Below are 16,765 nucleotides of genomic sequence, written 5' to 3'. Positions count from 1 at the left end.
TTTTAAAGCAGCCTTGAAAAAGCCTGAGACTAAGCTCAGTTACACAGACAGTCAATTTCTATTTAAAGCCTGTTCACGCCCTTTAAACCTGTGTCTGTTTTTATCTACAGCTGGTGTACCGAGCTCATGGCCTTAAGGAGAAGTCAAAATGTTCAATCACTGTGGATGGTCTGGAGATTAAGAGAGCCAAGTGGGCCCAGACTCTGACCAATCATGTAAAGCACTGTTAGCTTGTTCACTGAACAATCAGAAATCACTTAGATTGTATGTGAAGTATAATATTATGTTTCTGTCTCTACACATTACCAATACGTTGATCTTGCATCTAAAGAGAGAGCCTTCTACACCCCAGAAGCCCATACTCCTTACTTGAATCATGCTCGGTCCATGAAAGTGATGTACAGTGAGGTAATCCAAGCATTGCTATGCACAAAACTCAGATCCTTTTAAGCACTGTTTAACCTGTTTGTATGCTGCCAAACCTGCAATTCATCCTCACTGTCATCTTTAGAAAAAGTACAAGGAACAATATGAGAAGATGAAGCACAGGTACACTCCCATCAGAGACACGCCAATCCTGATCCGTTGCAAGAAGGCCTACCTCAATGCTAGTGATGTAAGTTGGTTCGTTTTTTTCCCCGAAATGGTCCTTGTTCAGTATCAGCAATTAAAAAAATAATAACATTCTCTGTTATTTCTCTGCAGCTGCGCTACAAAGAGACCTTTGAGCTGTCCAAGGGACGCTACCATCCTGACAAGGAAGCCCGAGATATTGTTTGCGCCAAGAGAGTCAGAGATGATATCAGCGAGGTCAGTTTGGTTTTGTGTTAAAATTTAACGTTGGTTAAGCCAGGCATACTGTCACTAAATCTAATGACATGTTTCACAGGTCAAATACAGGGAGAAGTACATCAGTTCCTTGGGCACCTGGAAGTCCATCCCAGACCGCCCTGAGTTCTTCCACAGCCGAATTGTGAGGGACCACGTCAGTGATGTATGTATAAACCTCATTACTTTATTTAAATAATATCCTCAAAGTAATTTTGACACAAGCTGACTGTCTACTTTGACGACTTGCTCATCACATCTTCCCATCTACTTTAGGTCAAGTACAAAGAAGATCTAGAATGGATCAAGGGCATCGGCTGCTATGTGTGGGACACACCTGAGTTGTTGCGGGCTGAACATAACAAGAGCCTCTATAGCGAAGTAAAGAGAAACTTAAACACCCCTATTTCACTCTTATCTGCAACAGATTACCTTATTAATATAGCAGCATAATCATATTTACTGTATCACTGTACAATGTTACTCCAACAGTACTTCTTGTAAGTGTTCAAGGGCATCTTGTAACGCCCTCATACTCTCCTATGTTTTTGGTAACAGAGGCTTTACAAAACATCATTTGAGAAGAACAGATACAACTTCAAGTACACGTCTGACACACCATTCTTTACGATGACCAAGAATGCTTCACTTCTGATCAATGAGGCAAGTTAATGCAAGCATGGTCTCAGATAAATTATCATAATACGTTAAATACATGAAAGTAATGAAGAAGGAATACCTCATAGAGTACATTATGAAAATGTAAAACTGATTTCATAACCTATGTTTCTTCTTCTGCATCTAAACTGGGTACAGCTTTACAGGTAAATTATTGTAACAGGCCTACTACGTCAAACTGATGTCTTTTTCCTTATGGAAATTCCTGGAAAAAGGGACAATTGTATTAACTTTACCTTGAATTTATTTATTTTTGACATGCTTTTACCTCTGGATGAGTGTTTATCTTTAGACAGTTGTTTTTAACTCCTCTTTTGAACTCCTGAGCAGAAATCCTACCGTGCCAGCTATGAAAAGTCAAAGGACAAATATACCGTAGTTGTAGATGACCCTAGAAACCTCTTGGCCAAGGAGGTCAACAAGATGAGCCAGGTAAAGTCACAAGCAAGGCTTCCCGTAAGGGCCCATCGCCTGCTACAGGGGCCCGAGCATGAGGTCGTCGCCGATTCAATGGATCTCTCTGTCGCATGACTGAAACGTCACTGGAACGCATTTCTTTCTCTTCCTCTAGGCCTATGATTTTTTAGTTTGGACAACAGATTCCTAATCTGTGTACTCCAGATATTTCTTATTTGCAGAAAATACGATGAGGTCAAATGTAGTAGTGGGTGGGATTTGTCTAAACATCATTTACCAGGTATTGGACAGGTAATTAAAAAAAATTGGAGCTTATACAATTATAGTTATGCTTAAGATCTAAAAAATAATCAAAACTGTGATCAAACAAAAAACAGTAGCTAGAATTTGGGTCAATGACGTGACGTTAATTATTTTGTGTCCGTATGGTTCAATAAAATGTAAAAGGGTTAAAATTTCAAAATAAATTTGCAGATTACTTGCATACATTCTCTTTTTTGAGGACCAAGTCTAAAATTTCTGATTTTATTTCATTTTGAAATAATTTTTGGGGGATAATTGCAAAAATATCAATGTGGTGTAACCGGTCTGTGTCAATTGGTATAACTAGTGTTTTTTTTAATTAAAATATAAAAAAATGTGGAATAAAATATAATTATCTAGTTTAGTGTATCATGATAACTTTCATAAAAATAAATAATTTTTATTGCATAAAATGAACATAAATACACTATGTGCATTGAAATAAACATGATGCAGGCTTTTAAAACAAGTTTTTTTTTTTTAATATTTTTTAATTTCTCATCTTGGCAAACCGTTTATTTTTTGTCACTGACCCATTTTGCAAATTTAATTTACCAGCCTTTAAGGTACATAAATTACATTAAGGATAAATATACAAAATAACAATACTGACAAGAGAAAATAAAATCCTCACACTAACACAAGGCTTCTCTTCAGTCAAACTGAATTTATCTTAAAATTATTCATTGGAAACTTGAAAAACAACAAATAGCCTATATATATTTTTTGTCACCCCACTATTCTTTATCTTTCCAGTAAGTGCTCTTATTATTGAGATAAGTTACTCACACAAACATTAACCCTGACGAATGAAATAGGAATCTTTTTTTCACGCAGATTCAGTTTTATATGAAAAAACCGCTAATTCGTTTATGCGCGAGGAGGCCAAATGCCGCCATTTCAAGACGAAAAAATAAACTGCAGAATTTACTGACATACTCTACGTAAAATTAAATATTTAACTAGATAACGGGAATAAAATAATTAAACGCGAATGTTTTTAACATAGCTACAGTAAGTTACATAGATTGGGTTGTTTTCTTAAATCATGCTGGATTTTACTTCTCGACGGGTAGATGTTGGGATTAGGGTAGAAATGTCCGTTACTTACCGATAGATAAGGATCTCATCTTTCTCTTGTAAAGTATGTTATCTGGAGTACGCAGTTTGGTACTGTGCAAGCCAAACTTTTCCTGGACCTCTGGAGCCTCCGATTCTCGACAGTTTTGCCTGCCTTTATTTGTTGCATGACCTGGATGTCTGTGTTTGTGTTTCTTCAATGGACAGGGAAGATATAAAATCAAGGCTAAGGAATTACTCAAGAGTGGCTGCAATGAGCTGCTCCGCCCTGATATCCTCACTGCCCTGTACAACTCTGGCATGTGGAGTAAGGTAACCATCTGTCCAAGGCTGTGCTTCTCCTAGCCACCCATAAATTTTATCTCATCACTTCATCCACCTGCAATCCTAATTTTACCCTTACTGGTTTTAACCATCACTAGTCATTAACTATCACTACATTTTCCACCTTGCCCTGCTTTTTAAACACATCTGCTGATCAGAAACTGTCCATACAGTACATCTATGGTCAATGATCAGCAGATTTGTTAGTAGAAATTAAAGAATTTGCAATAGTTCAAGCAATGTTTTGATTGTTTTTGATTGCCTACAGATAATGAATCAAATGATTCATTAAATCTGCTTATAGTTTGAATGTTTAACTTTAAATTGTGTTTTATAAACAGAAGCACTGTAAAAACTATATTCAGTGATCATATGGCATATTCATGAGTTAGCAGAAGAAAGATGACCTTACAGACGAAACTATTTATGGTAGCAATTTGTTGGTGTCTTTCTGTGTACTGTTGTCTGAATCTGCTATCTACCTCCATCTTTTGGTTGTCTGCATATTGCATGTTTTTTTGCATGTATGTGTGCATTACTGTATTACACATTATTTGCATGCCCTCCACTGAATAGATTTATGCTATGGCAAATGCCAATTTAATTAAAGTCTTTTATAACTTATATAATGGTAAAACATCTTAGTCTTCTTAAAACATTTCCTAAAATGCATGAATGCTGGCAGTAAGTATACTACCTGAATTTATGATAATATGTAACCCTGCCTGTGAAAACCCAGCTAAAGTCTTTTTTTTGTGATTTACTATATGGGTGATTCTCACGAAAACTTGGTTTTAAAAATGTCAAGCATGAAAATGTAAAAATTGCTTAAATTTACTTTTTTTCCCACCAGACATTGAAAAACAAAGTCTGGAGTAAATGGGAACATTAATTTAAAAACTTTTACTTATCATTTAACACTTTTTGTAACATAATTAAAAAAATTAGTTCTAAAAAAATCTCATTACCGCAACAGTCAGAAAACATCAACACTGACATATTTTCAAAATTACATGACAAACCTGAAAGAACATAATTTGGAGATTCTGCACATGCATTTAAAATCAAAGTATTATGCTTCTATTAATTAAATTAACATTTATTAAGCATCTGTTGCGGTAATGATAATCAAAATGTCGTATAAGCATTCTGACAAGACAATATTTCAAATTAACTGTAAAAAAATCTTACCTGGTAGCCATCTTGAAGTAACTGTTCCATGTGCTTGGTCACTCAAAATCAAACTTTATTAAAATTCTGTATGTGTGCTTAAACTGTTCTCAAAAAGTGTTGCGGAGGATGAGAACATCAGGCATGGACACATCATTTTCCTAATTTTTCTTCATTATTATTATACATGAATATTAAGTAAATATTTTTTCTGTCATCTAAAGTAGTCTAGCAAAACATCCATTTATTTTTTTCTTAATATTTTTGTGTTCATTTGATTAAATTACAACATAACACATGTTCAAACACAGCCGGACACATTGCGGTAATGAGAATTTCAGCAGAAAATGAGATAAAATTTACAATTATAAATTCTTATGTTGAAATCACACATTGTGCAAGGTAGAACACAGTATTGTTATTGTGTTAATTCTGATGCTTTTTAATGTTACTATATTACACATTTTAAAGCTAAAATCATTAGTGCCGTGGTGTTTCAATGGTTTCGTGAGAATCACCCATATATAACAATTATATATTTAATATTTACTGAGTAAGGTCACTTCAAAGATTAAAATCAATGAAAGGAATCAAACTTTGATGCTTGTTATCTAATATTTAGATTTTGAGACTTTGGCTGGGTTTTCACATATTTTGCTTAGTGATTATTGTTATCATCAAATGATCAAATACTGCTGGAATCATCCGCAGTAATTGAATGAATGTTTGCTTACTCTGTCATTTCCATTACTTCCTCAGTGGAGGTACAGAGAGCAATATGAACGTGCCAAGTCGAAGTTCACCTCAATTCTGGATACTCCTTCTTACAAAGTTGCCAAGCGCAGCAAGCAGATCAGCGATGTAAGTATCACCACTAACTGACTTACACGTCATCTCTTCTCATGCTGTAATAGGACAAAGTACTGTACAAATCTATAGCAATTGTTCAAAGTACTTAAATCAGCTGAAAAAACAGCTGAAAATGGATCAATAGTTCAAATTCAAAAGAGTAAATATTCACAACAATAATATAGACATTTCCTACCCCTACAGTAAATGGTTTGAACTTGAGACTTTTTAAGCATGTGAATGCATTACATTTTGGTATCTATGTTCTCTTCTTTAGATCATCTATCAAATGGAGTACCACAAGACCAAAGCAAGAGGTTACACACTTGGACCTGACACTCCCCATGGCCATCACATGAGGAAGGTCAAAGACCTCAAAAGCAACGTACGTTTACCATTCTATCCATTTAAATGGTTCCAATGTCAGTTTTGAGTCAGTATATTTACTGTCATTTCTAACCTTTTTTTTAATCCAGCTGAAATACACGGAAGTATATGAAAAAAACAAGGCACATATCAACATTGCTCCTGATGCTCATGAAATTCGTGCCGCCAAAGAGGCCTACAATAACATCACCAATGTAAGTTTCCATTTATGCATTTATATTTATATGCATTTATAAAATTGATTTACAGGGCAGCGGTAACATTTTTGTGCTATTTTTAATCTAGCTTTACTACAAGAAGAAGTATGAGGCCACCAAGAGCAAGTGGGTCTGGACTGTGGACAGACCTGATTTTCTCCATGCTGCTAAGAACAGCCTCCAGCAGAGTGACGTTCGTACCTTTTCCTGTTTTTAAAGAATGACTACAGATTATAGCCTACTATAGCCTTGTTTTTGTACTTGATGATACGTCTTTTTTAATTCACAGGCTGAGTACAAGTACGATAGGGAAATGCTGAAGGGCTGTGTAATGTCTGTGACAGATGACAAATTGACAGTTCTGGCTAAGCAGAACACAGATCTCTCTAGTCTTGTGAGTCCCAATGTTCATATAAAACTGAGCGTGCCTATCAACATATGTGACTAGTTTTTATAGCTAATAAGACATTTCTCGGCTTTTCAGGTGAAATACAAGGAGAAGTATGAGAAAGCCAGGGGCCATTACCATGTTGTACCTGACACTCCTCAAATGATTCATGCTAAATCAGCGGGCAAACTTGTTTCTGAGGTAAAGCACAGATTCAAAATATTGTCATTTATGAGTTCAGATATATTAAACTGATGTGGAGTACTTTTTTTTGGAGTATAATTCTCACTGTACAACCCCTACTGAGACCAGATACAAGGAGGCCAGCAAGAAAGATCGCGCAACTGGTGGCTTCACCACTCTTCCTGAAACCCTTGATACTGCCCACAGCAAAAAAATTACAAATATCACAAGTCGTGTAAGTCCAGATGTCCATTCAATACATCTGTAAAGTTAATATTTTTTTAAAAGTCACCGATCTCAATACCACATGTGATCTTTCCACAGAACGTGTACAAGGAGAAGTTTGAAAAGGAGAAAGGCAAGTCCAATTACAACAACATGATTGCCCCCCCTGACGTTCAGCATGCTATGGATGTAGCCAAGAAACAGAGCAACGTAAGAAGCTGACACGAATTGTATCTGCCATAAAGAATAATCTTAACACGACAACTTCATCATAATTCCCACCTATATTTGCCTATAGATCGCCTATAAACAAGAGGCGAAATCCAAGCTGAACTACACCTCGGTTGCTGACCGCCCAGACATCAGGAAAGCTAGACAAGCTTCCAAGCTTATTAGTAATGTAAGTGCTGTTTAGAAAAGCCACTTCACCAAAAATGAAAATTCTCTCCAGGGTTCCCACAGGTCCTTGAAATCCTTGAAGGTTTGTGAATCTGGGGGAAATAATTCAAGGCCCTGGGAAGTTTTTGAAAATATACATGCATAGATACAGGCCATTGAAAGTGCTTGAATCTATTTTATGCAAAAATCCATATTATTTCCTGTGTAGTGTACGATAATATCATAAAATTTCTAGACTTTTAAGCACACGTGCTAAACTGTTATATTCTTTATGCAAATATTGATTCATACCAAAATGCTTTTTTGCATAGTTGTGTTTGACACATAAAAACGTCTCGGGCTACGTACAGTATGTAACTGTTGTTCCCTGAGAAGGGAACGAGACGCTGCGTCTCCTTGCAATACTTCCTGCGTCCCTGTAACGTCTTTGGCAATATTTCAGATAGCGATATACTTACTGGCTCCTGCGTCACCATGTCTTTTTCGTTAAGCCTCTCCATTGGTTGAATTTGATATACACGTTCAGACGCACTTACCCATGGGAGCGTCCCCAAAGTGTCACCGCAGTGACGCAGTGCGAGTTCCCTCAAAAGGGAACTGTTACAATGTATCTTAAAAGGTAACACGATGTAACCTTGCTCTCACTTGAACTGTGTCCCCACATTAAGTCCTTGAATTTAAGGGTATTGGACCTGGAAAGTCCTTGATTTTCCTTGAATTTGAAGTTAACTAAGGTGTGGGAACCCTGTCTCTCACCATTTACTCACTCTCATGTTGTTACAAACCTGTATAAATGTCTTTGTTCTGATGAACACGAAGGAAGATATTTTAAGGAATGTTTGTAGCCAAACCGTTCATGAGCCCCATTCACTTTCATAGTATTCTTTTTCCTATGGAAATGAATGGGGCTCATAATCGTTTTGGTATTCCTTTAATACTATACTGTATGGTTGTAGTTTGAGTCACAAAAATAAATGAAGGTCCATGTTGTTTTTGTTAGGTGGGTTATCGTGACAAAGCTCGAGAGGAGGCTAGTCGTGGTGGAACATTGCTCGGCCGACCTGATATCGCTCTTGCCACTGAAGTGTCCAAACTGACCAGCCTGGTGAAATACCAATAGGATCCTCTAGTAACTCCTAGTGATCCTATTCATTGATTAATTGTAGACTTTCAGTTTTCATAGTGTTTAGTGCAAATCTTTAAACAGGTACACAAAGTTTTAAGTCTTTTGACAGGCCAGTGCTGAGTTTCCTCTTCATGGTATCCCTTTTTACCACAACGACAGCAGCATGTCATTACGCAGCAGTGCTTTATGATAACAGTAGATTTAAAAGCCTCAGCAGCGCTTTTTATGCCTATAGCATTAATAACATCATTGTCCATGTGTCTTTTAATCTGTGCCAACCCTGCTCACTGCTCAATACCTGCCCTGTATTTATTCATATATTCATGTCTGTCTATCCATCTCTCTTTCTCTTTTCTACTATCTCTCATTCATTCATATTCTGTCCCCCCCTCATTGATGTTACCCTGCCATCTTGCTGCGCTTTTTAGGTGGAGGATAAGCCATCCCTCCATGGTGCTGCTTCCTATGACACTCCTCAGATGCGCCACATTAAGAAAATGAGTGCCTTGACTAGTGATGTAAGAAGGGTTACGGGCCCATGAGTCCAACAGTTGCATATCTCTGTCTGTCTTGTGTCTCTCTATGTTCTCTTTAACTTTGACGGACTCTCATAGTCCAGTGGCACTCAATTTGATTTATCATACAGTACTGTAGGTATTTTTTGATGCAAACATTGAAATATGCCATCTCATTTTGATGTTTTTAAGTCATCTTTCATTTTTGTGCTTGCTTAAAAGCTTTTGCCTTTTGCCAAGCAAGTTTTTTGCCATCAATAAGCCTTTTTCTGACATAAAGTGCTCATTTTTTGGACATACGAATCTCAGTCTTTATCTCAGGTTTAAAGTAGTGTTTTATGTTGTATACATTTGGCATGCTGTTGAACTGAGGTGTGTGCAGATTCAATATACAACAATAGTAGTAAACTAGAAGTCAATGCAGAAAGTCTCCCAATTGAGATGCTTACCAACAATAGATATTTAGGTGTAGGTTATTTGAAAAGCAGAAGAAATTGGTCTACACACTCCACAGGTGTTTCTGTTTGGTGTTACAGGACTGATTCTTCCACAGATCTGAAGATTATTCAGAATGTCTTGGAAAAGATTCAAATTTTTGTCTGCCTTATCTCCAAAAAATACTATAAACAGTATATGTTGAATGCCTTTCCTCTAATATTTGCATGAAACAATTCATTTGATTATTCCTTTGTTATGTATCCGTAAGCATTTGACTCCTGTGACCCTGAGAATTTGCTGCAAACAGCAACTAACATTGTCACTCTCTCAAAGGTGAAATACAAGGAGAAGTTTGACAAGGAGAAAGGAAAGAGACCACAGTATGATCTAAGGAACAGCAAGATTTATAAAACTATGAAGGACGCTAATGACCTTGCAAGCGAGGTGCTTAAGTCTCTTTTAAAAACAATATTTTTGCTAGTCAGATTTCATGTACAGTGTTTTTACGTTATGGTGTGCTGTATTATGCAGGTGAAGTACAAAGGAGATCTGAAGAAGATTCACAAACCTGTTACGGACATGGCCGAGTCCCTGTCCATGCAGCACAGCCTGAGCACTAGCAAGCTGGCCAGTGAAGTAAGACTTTTGTAGCCGGTTTCATTGCCCTCTATTAGCCCAGAATTACCCCACACATCGTAACAATGAATCATATCTTACATCCATCATCCTTAGAGTAAACACTCATTTAAACGATTTACTCATCATTCCCGCTTATCATTTGGTAGTGACCCTCCTCATACGACTTCTACTACTAGCAATAGACTAGTGTAATCGTTTTTTTCTTAATCTAGTGCACTGGGCACTCTAACATCTCATCTTTTGGTGATTATTTAGTTGTTGTGGTTTTTTTAATTTCTTTAACATTTAAAAATCTTTTTTAACCCATTTTTACTAGTTCCCTGTTACTCATTTTTTATATTTTAAATTTTGTTTTGGGTATATGAACTTAAATTCATTTTGAATGCTGGCGTGACGAAACCTTGTCTGAAAGTTTAAAACTGTATTTAGGTCTAAACTAAAAAAAAGTTTTTAGTTTAAAGATTAAGTTTCAAGCCTTATGTCGATTAAATAGACCTGGTTTAAGGATTTTGTGGGTGGTTGCAGCCAGATTGGCAGGAATCATAGTGGATATACTTTACCTTAAAGTCGCAATGAACTGGAAGTAGCGATTGTCTTATTTTCCCCTTCTTGATGTATATCCAAGTGAAACGGCTTCTGAAATGATAAAAAAAGTAGGGCGAGACATGAATTAGTCTATTTCGAATTCATTGGACCGGGTCATGATGCGATTTGCTAATCACTGCGATCTTTTCCTATTCCTCATGACCGGAAGTAAAGAGAGATGGTTTCAAGGAGGGGAGATTAGCGTTATGGGCCCTGTCTCAAATGGCATACTCCGCACTTGTGGTCCTCCTCAGAGTCCACACTTTGATGACATCATGTAGTGCAGACTTTAGGGACCCTTGATGCGAGTCCACGTCGTTGCACCAGAGTCGTGTTTTGTGACAGACTCGAGCGTCAAGTCGGAAATAGAAAGAGAAGTTCCCCGTCAGTGTAAACTTCTCCATTCAGTCGTCTGATTGGTCTGATTGCTCTTTCGCAAGGACTTCTGGGTTGGTAAAGTGCGCGAAGCCTGCTGCAGTGCGGGCTTCGCCAAAGGTGGCATCAAGGGGGCGCTGATGAGCACATTTCGAAGCATAAAAATGACAGATGGGACACCCTACGGCCTCGTAAACTAAGCGAGGACGCGCAATTTAAGGCCAAGAGACCAAAAGTTCACATGAAGTGCGCCATTTGGGACAGGGCCTTTGATGCACTGATAAATGCTGATATACACTAATAATCTGAAAACTATTCTGAATCGCACTGCCGATAATATTCACAGCTATTTCATGTACTACGGCTTTTGATCAGTAAGTCCTTATCGATCAAATCACTAAATCACTGTTAGTTTGAATTGTTTATAACATGCATTTGAAACAACACTCGTCAAACATAATTTGTATTAAACATATTCTTTATTATCATGAAAATACCTTAAAGGTTTAAAGAACAGCAATATAAATATCCTTAAGCCATTTCCTGGAGCTGTGTGTCATAGCTCCTTGTTTATGGTTCTTCGTCTACAGCGCATATTGGGTTTCTGCACGAGAGCGCCCCCTGGCGTTTGGATGTAGCGGCATTTCACTGTAATTCATTGAGAAGCATAGCTAGCATCATCAGCCGATATATCGGTGCACCCCTATTTTTGATTAAAGATTATGAGGGCACATTAATTTTTTTAAATAATGAAGCTCGCAGAAAAGTAATTTGTAAAAAAATACCACAATATTCCAAAAAAAGGTTTTCATTTCATTGTGACTTTAAAATCTTTAGTAGGAGTCGGTCAGAAAGTGCATTTAGTTTATTAGGTTTAGGGATTTAAAAAGGTAGCTAGAATAGCAGCATGTTGGCTTTGTCAGGCCAACATAATTATGTGGGACTTGGTAGTAAACATTATAAATATTTTTGTTGTGCATTTATATAAATTACATTAAGATGGCAATCATCAGTCATGTCTTTTTTGGCCATTTGCATAATCTTTGGTTATTTTGGCCCATTTTGACCTGGGAGAGATAACGTTCAGTGCACTGGATTTGCATATCGTTGTATTAAGCTGCTTTATTGGGCGTTCCTGTTTAGTACCGATACAAGAAGAAGTTTGAGGAAAGTAAGGGTCACTACCTTATGATAACCGACTCACCTGAGCAACTTCACCACAAAGAGGCCTCAGAGCTACAGAGTCAAGTGAAGTCCACATACTGTACAGTTCTGGAGCTTTTAACATCCCATCCAGATCACATCATCTATTGTCCTGTGGATGAGAGAGTCTTCAAATGCTGGACCTTTCACTTCATCCATGAGCCATGTTTTGTATTTATTGTTTAAATTTTTATTTGTTTTATGTTAAGCTGTATGGGCATCACGTGATCATTAAAACATGAGTGTTTTTCATTATTAAACCCCCCTTTTATGAATTTTTCACATTACAGTAACACTTTTAAAGGGGTTTTCACAACATTATATGTCAAGTTATTCAACAGCCAGTAAAAAACAGAACACTAATTGTCAAACAGTATGCGACCAAAGCTGTTTTTTGTCAAACAAGTATTATTCAGTCAACTATTACGTATATCAGTTCAGTTTTTCTGTACCTGATGTCTCTTTCTGGGGTTTCGTTTGACTATAGGTGAAGTATAAGGAGAAATATGAAAAAGAAAGAGGCAAAGCCATGCTGGACTTTGAGACCCCTACATACGTGACTGCTAAGGAGGCTCAACATCTTCAGAGTCAGGTAAAATGGCTGCTATGTTAAAGCCTGGTGTATTTAATGGCAACAATGCAAAAAACGAACAGCCATGTATACGTATAACCTTTGCTCCAGTATTCTTTGTAACCCACACCCCTGTAAAAAAGTGGACCAATATGGTATCAAACCTTAAAAATGGTTTACTGAGGTAAGCTACTGTAATGTCAGTGTCAGGTGGATTTAGTTGAATACAAGAAGTTTAATTATATGGTACCACATAAAGCTATGATGAAACATTTTTTTATAGTGAATGTCTTAGTGTGAATGACTTTTAAGCGGTGGGAAGCCATGGGCCCAAGATATTCGGCATGCATTTATGTTTGTCATGTGTTACTCTGTAAGACACATTGAAATGGATATAAACATTCAAGATATTATGCTCTTCGACTGAGGATCCAGTGTTACCATGGTAACATCCTGTCACTAGATCCATATTCCCTAAAGCTTCATGTATCTTTCACTCTCCTATATGCACGGTGATTAGAAAGAGTATAAGAAGGATTTTGAGGAGTCAATGAAAGGCAAGAACCTCTCTGGGTTGGAGGACACCCCTGCCATGATGCATGTCAGACACGCAACGAAAATTGCTAGTGAGGTAACATGTGGTCTTTATACTGTACTCTCCTTCCTCATTCCGGTAATAATACTAAGACCACAAACATAATCCTTTCATGAGTGTCTTTGAAGTTTCCGGTCACACCCAAGTAGGTAATGGTTAGTATGCATGAACCATCCTCCTGCCGTAATCCAATCTCAATAATTTCATTCTCCCTCCCTTCAACATCTCTGTATGTGTGTTTTTGACCCGGTTTGTCTATTATGGTCAAATATCTTGGTTTTCTAAAATGTTCAATCCTTCAGTTAACCTAAGCATGCTTATTAATTAAAATAAAATTTTTAAGATAATATGGTTTGGTTATTAAATCATATGAATGTTCAGAGGATCTTAAGGAGTCATGTTCTTGCTTGTGATATTTCTGATGAATACTGTACTGTACTGTATGTGTTTACCTGGTTTGCTTTTCAAAATCAACACTGCCTTTGCTCTGTACAAGAAACTGAAAGGGTTAATATATTAATGTTGTGTGGGCACCTGTATTTTTAATTCATTTAATAGTTTTGATAAATGCAGAGCAAATTTTGGGTGATTTTGAACGGTCTGACCAAACTACACCCAGTACGGCATGTGTCTGTGTGGTGTATGTGTCTGCAGTATTTCTGTTCTTCTCCGCCTTGTAGAAAGAATACAGGAGGGATCTTGAGGAAGGGGTTAAGGGTAAAGGTCTTACAATGCTGGAGGAAACTCCTGAGTTAATGAGAGCAAAGAATGCTACTCATATCCTGTGCGAGGTAGGATGGCAAAATCTGACCTGTACTGTGATTTCACCTGTCGTCCTCACAACCCCCTCCCTCTTCCTCAGCGCACTAACCAGGCAGCAATAAGTCCATTCACCTCTTGCGATCACTAATCACTCTAATAGGCAATCCCACTGATGCGCCATTTAACCAGATTTGGGGCAGCAAGTCCTTTCATCCTGCTGAGACTCCTACTAAATGTCATTTTATTTTGCAATTCTAAATTGACTCCCTGCTGTCTTAATATTGTAATTTTCTCCACAGACCTGATCTTGCACATTTTGTGCTATAACACCACCTCATTTTTAGCGCTTATTTGTTTATTTTTCATGCTTGGTTGGGACACTGCATAAATATGTTATCACTAATAAACATATAAGTATGGTAATATTTGCCTAATTCCTGCAGAGAGAGTACAAGAAAGGATTGGAGGAAGATATCAAGGGAAAAGGAATGTTGGCGTTGGCTAATGACACCCCAGACTTCTTAAGGGCAAGGAATGCCACTGAAATCCTCAGTCAGGTATACAGACTACCTTCGTATTCTAGCTTCATATCTACATTTAAACAATGCATCAGTTTCTGAAGTACATACTGTTTGTTTTCTAGACCAAGTACAAGCAGAGTGCGGAGCACGACAGATCCACATACACCACTGTACTTGACACCCCTGACATCATACACGCTCAGCAAGTCAGGAATCTTGTGAGCCAGGTATGAGAGTTGCTTCTTTGAGAAACGGCAATATGACCACTTTGTCTAAAATGATATTATAGCAATAAACCCCAAGAAGCAGTGGGTTACCAGTGCATTTTATAACAGCTAAGAGGCGTTGTAAAACCCCCTTAGCTGTTATAAAATGCACTGTAATACCACTGCTTTGCAGGGCTTATTGCTTTTATAAAACGGTTACTTCATATGCATAGCAGTTTTTGTTCTCTTATCACCTCTCAAATTTTGAGCTAAAAGCTGAAATAATTCTATTTTTCTGAAGGACTTTTGTTAGAGATCAGATTCCGACTCATGATCAAAACGTATACAGTGTTTTAGTGTTGAGTGAATGCGTCAGTGTTTAAGTTGGGTAAGACCCTAGTGGATAATAGCGGAAATATGGATTTGAGGTAAAAATTCCTTAGGGAAGCATTTTCTGTTAAAGGGATAGTTCGGCCAAAAACGATATTAAACCCATGATTTACTCACCCCCAAGGCAGCTACCGGAAGGTAGTTAATTACGTTAATAAAATTTTAAATATGGATATTTCTACAACAACACCGCACGGATTATCCTCAGAAGACCTTTGTTTATCATCCTGGAGTCGTTTAGATTTAATTTGTGAAGGATGGACGCACTTTTTTTGGACTTGAAGGTCGTGGACTATTGCTAGACCCCGTAACATTACATTTAATCAACAGAAAGATCTAAAATATTTTCTAAAATATCCGAAAATGTGTTTGTCTGAAAAACGATGGACATATGCAACTCGGACAGCTTGGGGGTGAGTAAATCATGGGTTTTATATCGTTTTTGGCCTAACTATCCCTTTAATTGACGAAATAACTCAACCATCTTTATTGACATTTATCTGGATATCGGCATTAATTGTGCAATTGTAGAAAAATTAAAACTAGGGCTGCAACAACAAATCGATTAAATCGATAAAAATTGATTACTGAAAGCGTTGGCAACGAATTTCATAATCGATTCGTTGTCGCATGACGCAAAGATTTTTGAGTATTAAAAAAGTTTAGTTTAACGCAGAGCAGATTGAACACACTCGGTCTTCTCTCACGCACTGTGTTTCCTGTTGTTTCTGGATTTTTCATTCAAGCATAAGTCCACTGCTGCCAGGGTATTTGCCATGGTCTTAAAGCCATGGCTTTTGCATGCGCACACCTCAAAATTAAGTGATTGTTTGCTCAAAACAAGCAAAATTATCTGCCAATGAGGTAATAAAAATAATCTTGTTTCTGTTTGAGATTATATCTACCCTATTGGCAGATAATTTTGCTTCTGATTTGTATTGTTCTTTATTTTTTATAATTTATTTATTGTTCTGGCAGCTCAGGTGCACTTTATTTAAAAAAAAAAGTCTATATATTTGGCAGATGTAAAGCATACATGTGTATGTTTTTTGTGTTAAGTCCATTTTTATTTTATTTTATTTTATTATTATTACTTTAACAGCTCAGAGATGTTCAATGAACAACATGTTTGTGCACTTTCTGAAGGTTTTAGTTCTGTTTTTGAATAAGGGGTTGAAAATAAATGCTTATTATTATCAGATTAATTGATTAATCGGAAAAAATAATAATAATCAACAGATTAATCGATTATTAAAATAACCGTTAGTTGCAGCCCTAATTAAAACTAAACAGGTGAAAAGTAATTATATTAAAAATATACTTTAAAAAGTGTACTAAGTATATTTTCTACATTTTTACTATTTTCGTCAAATCCAAGAATAGTTAAGTGTATTCAATTATGTATTAACTT

General features: G+C 36.9%; 1 protein-coding gene across 1 annotated transcript in view; it reads left to right on the top strand.

Annotated features, from left to right (window-relative positions):
- Positions 1-16,765, top strand: part of neb (nebulin) — a 62,753-nt gene that overhangs the window by 33,110 nt on the left and 12,878 nt on the right. Inside the window, exons 101-126 of the mRNA XM_073855132.1 lie at positions 111-213; positions 302-408; positions 512-616; positions 706-810; positions 890-994; positions 1,105-1,209; positions 1,387-1,491; positions 1,837-1,938; positions 5,560-5,661; positions 5,927-6,034; positions 6,126-6,230; positions 6,322-6,426; positions 6,523-6,627; positions 6,718-6,822; positions 6,929-7,039; positions 7,129-7,239; positions 7,328-7,429; positions 8,429-8,533; positions 9,841-9,951; positions 10,039-10,143; positions 12,250-12,354; positions 12,797-12,901; positions 13,401-13,511; positions 14,156-14,266; positions 14,681-14,794; positions 14,881-14,985. Coding sequence (XP_073711233.1) covers positions 111-213; positions 302-408; positions 512-616; positions 706-810; positions 890-994; positions 1,105-1,209; positions 1,387-1,491; positions 1,837-1,938; positions 5,560-5,661; positions 5,927-6,034; positions 6,126-6,230; positions 6,322-6,426; positions 6,523-6,627; positions 6,718-6,822; positions 6,929-7,039; positions 7,129-7,239; positions 7,328-7,429; positions 8,429-8,533; positions 9,841-9,951; positions 10,039-10,143; positions 12,250-12,354; positions 12,797-12,901; positions 13,401-13,511; positions 14,156-14,266; positions 14,681-14,794; positions 14,881-14,985 — 2,763 coding nt within the window. The remainder of the gene's footprint in view (positions 1-110; positions 214-301; positions 409-511; positions 617-705; positions 811-889; positions 995-1,104; positions 1,210-1,386; positions 1,492-1,836; positions 1,939-5,559; positions 5,662-5,926; positions 6,035-6,125; positions 6,231-6,321; positions 6,427-6,522; positions 6,628-6,717; positions 6,823-6,928; positions 7,040-7,128; positions 7,240-7,327; positions 7,430-8,428; positions 8,534-9,840; positions 9,952-10,038; positions 10,144-12,249; positions 12,355-12,796; positions 12,902-13,400; positions 13,512-14,155; positions 14,267-14,680; positions 14,795-14,880; positions 14,986-16,765) is intronic.

This window comes from Misgurnus anguillicaudatus, chromosome 17 (assembly GCF_027580225.2).
Source record: "Misgurnus anguillicaudatus chromosome 17, ASM2758022v2, whole genome shotgun sequence".
NCBI classification, from domain to species: domain Eukaryota; kingdom Metazoa; phylum Chordata; class Actinopteri; order Cypriniformes; family Cobitidae; genus Misgurnus; species Misgurnus anguillicaudatus.
Note: the sequence above shows the minus strand (reverse complement) of the source record. Positions and strands in the feature narration are given on the sequence as shown.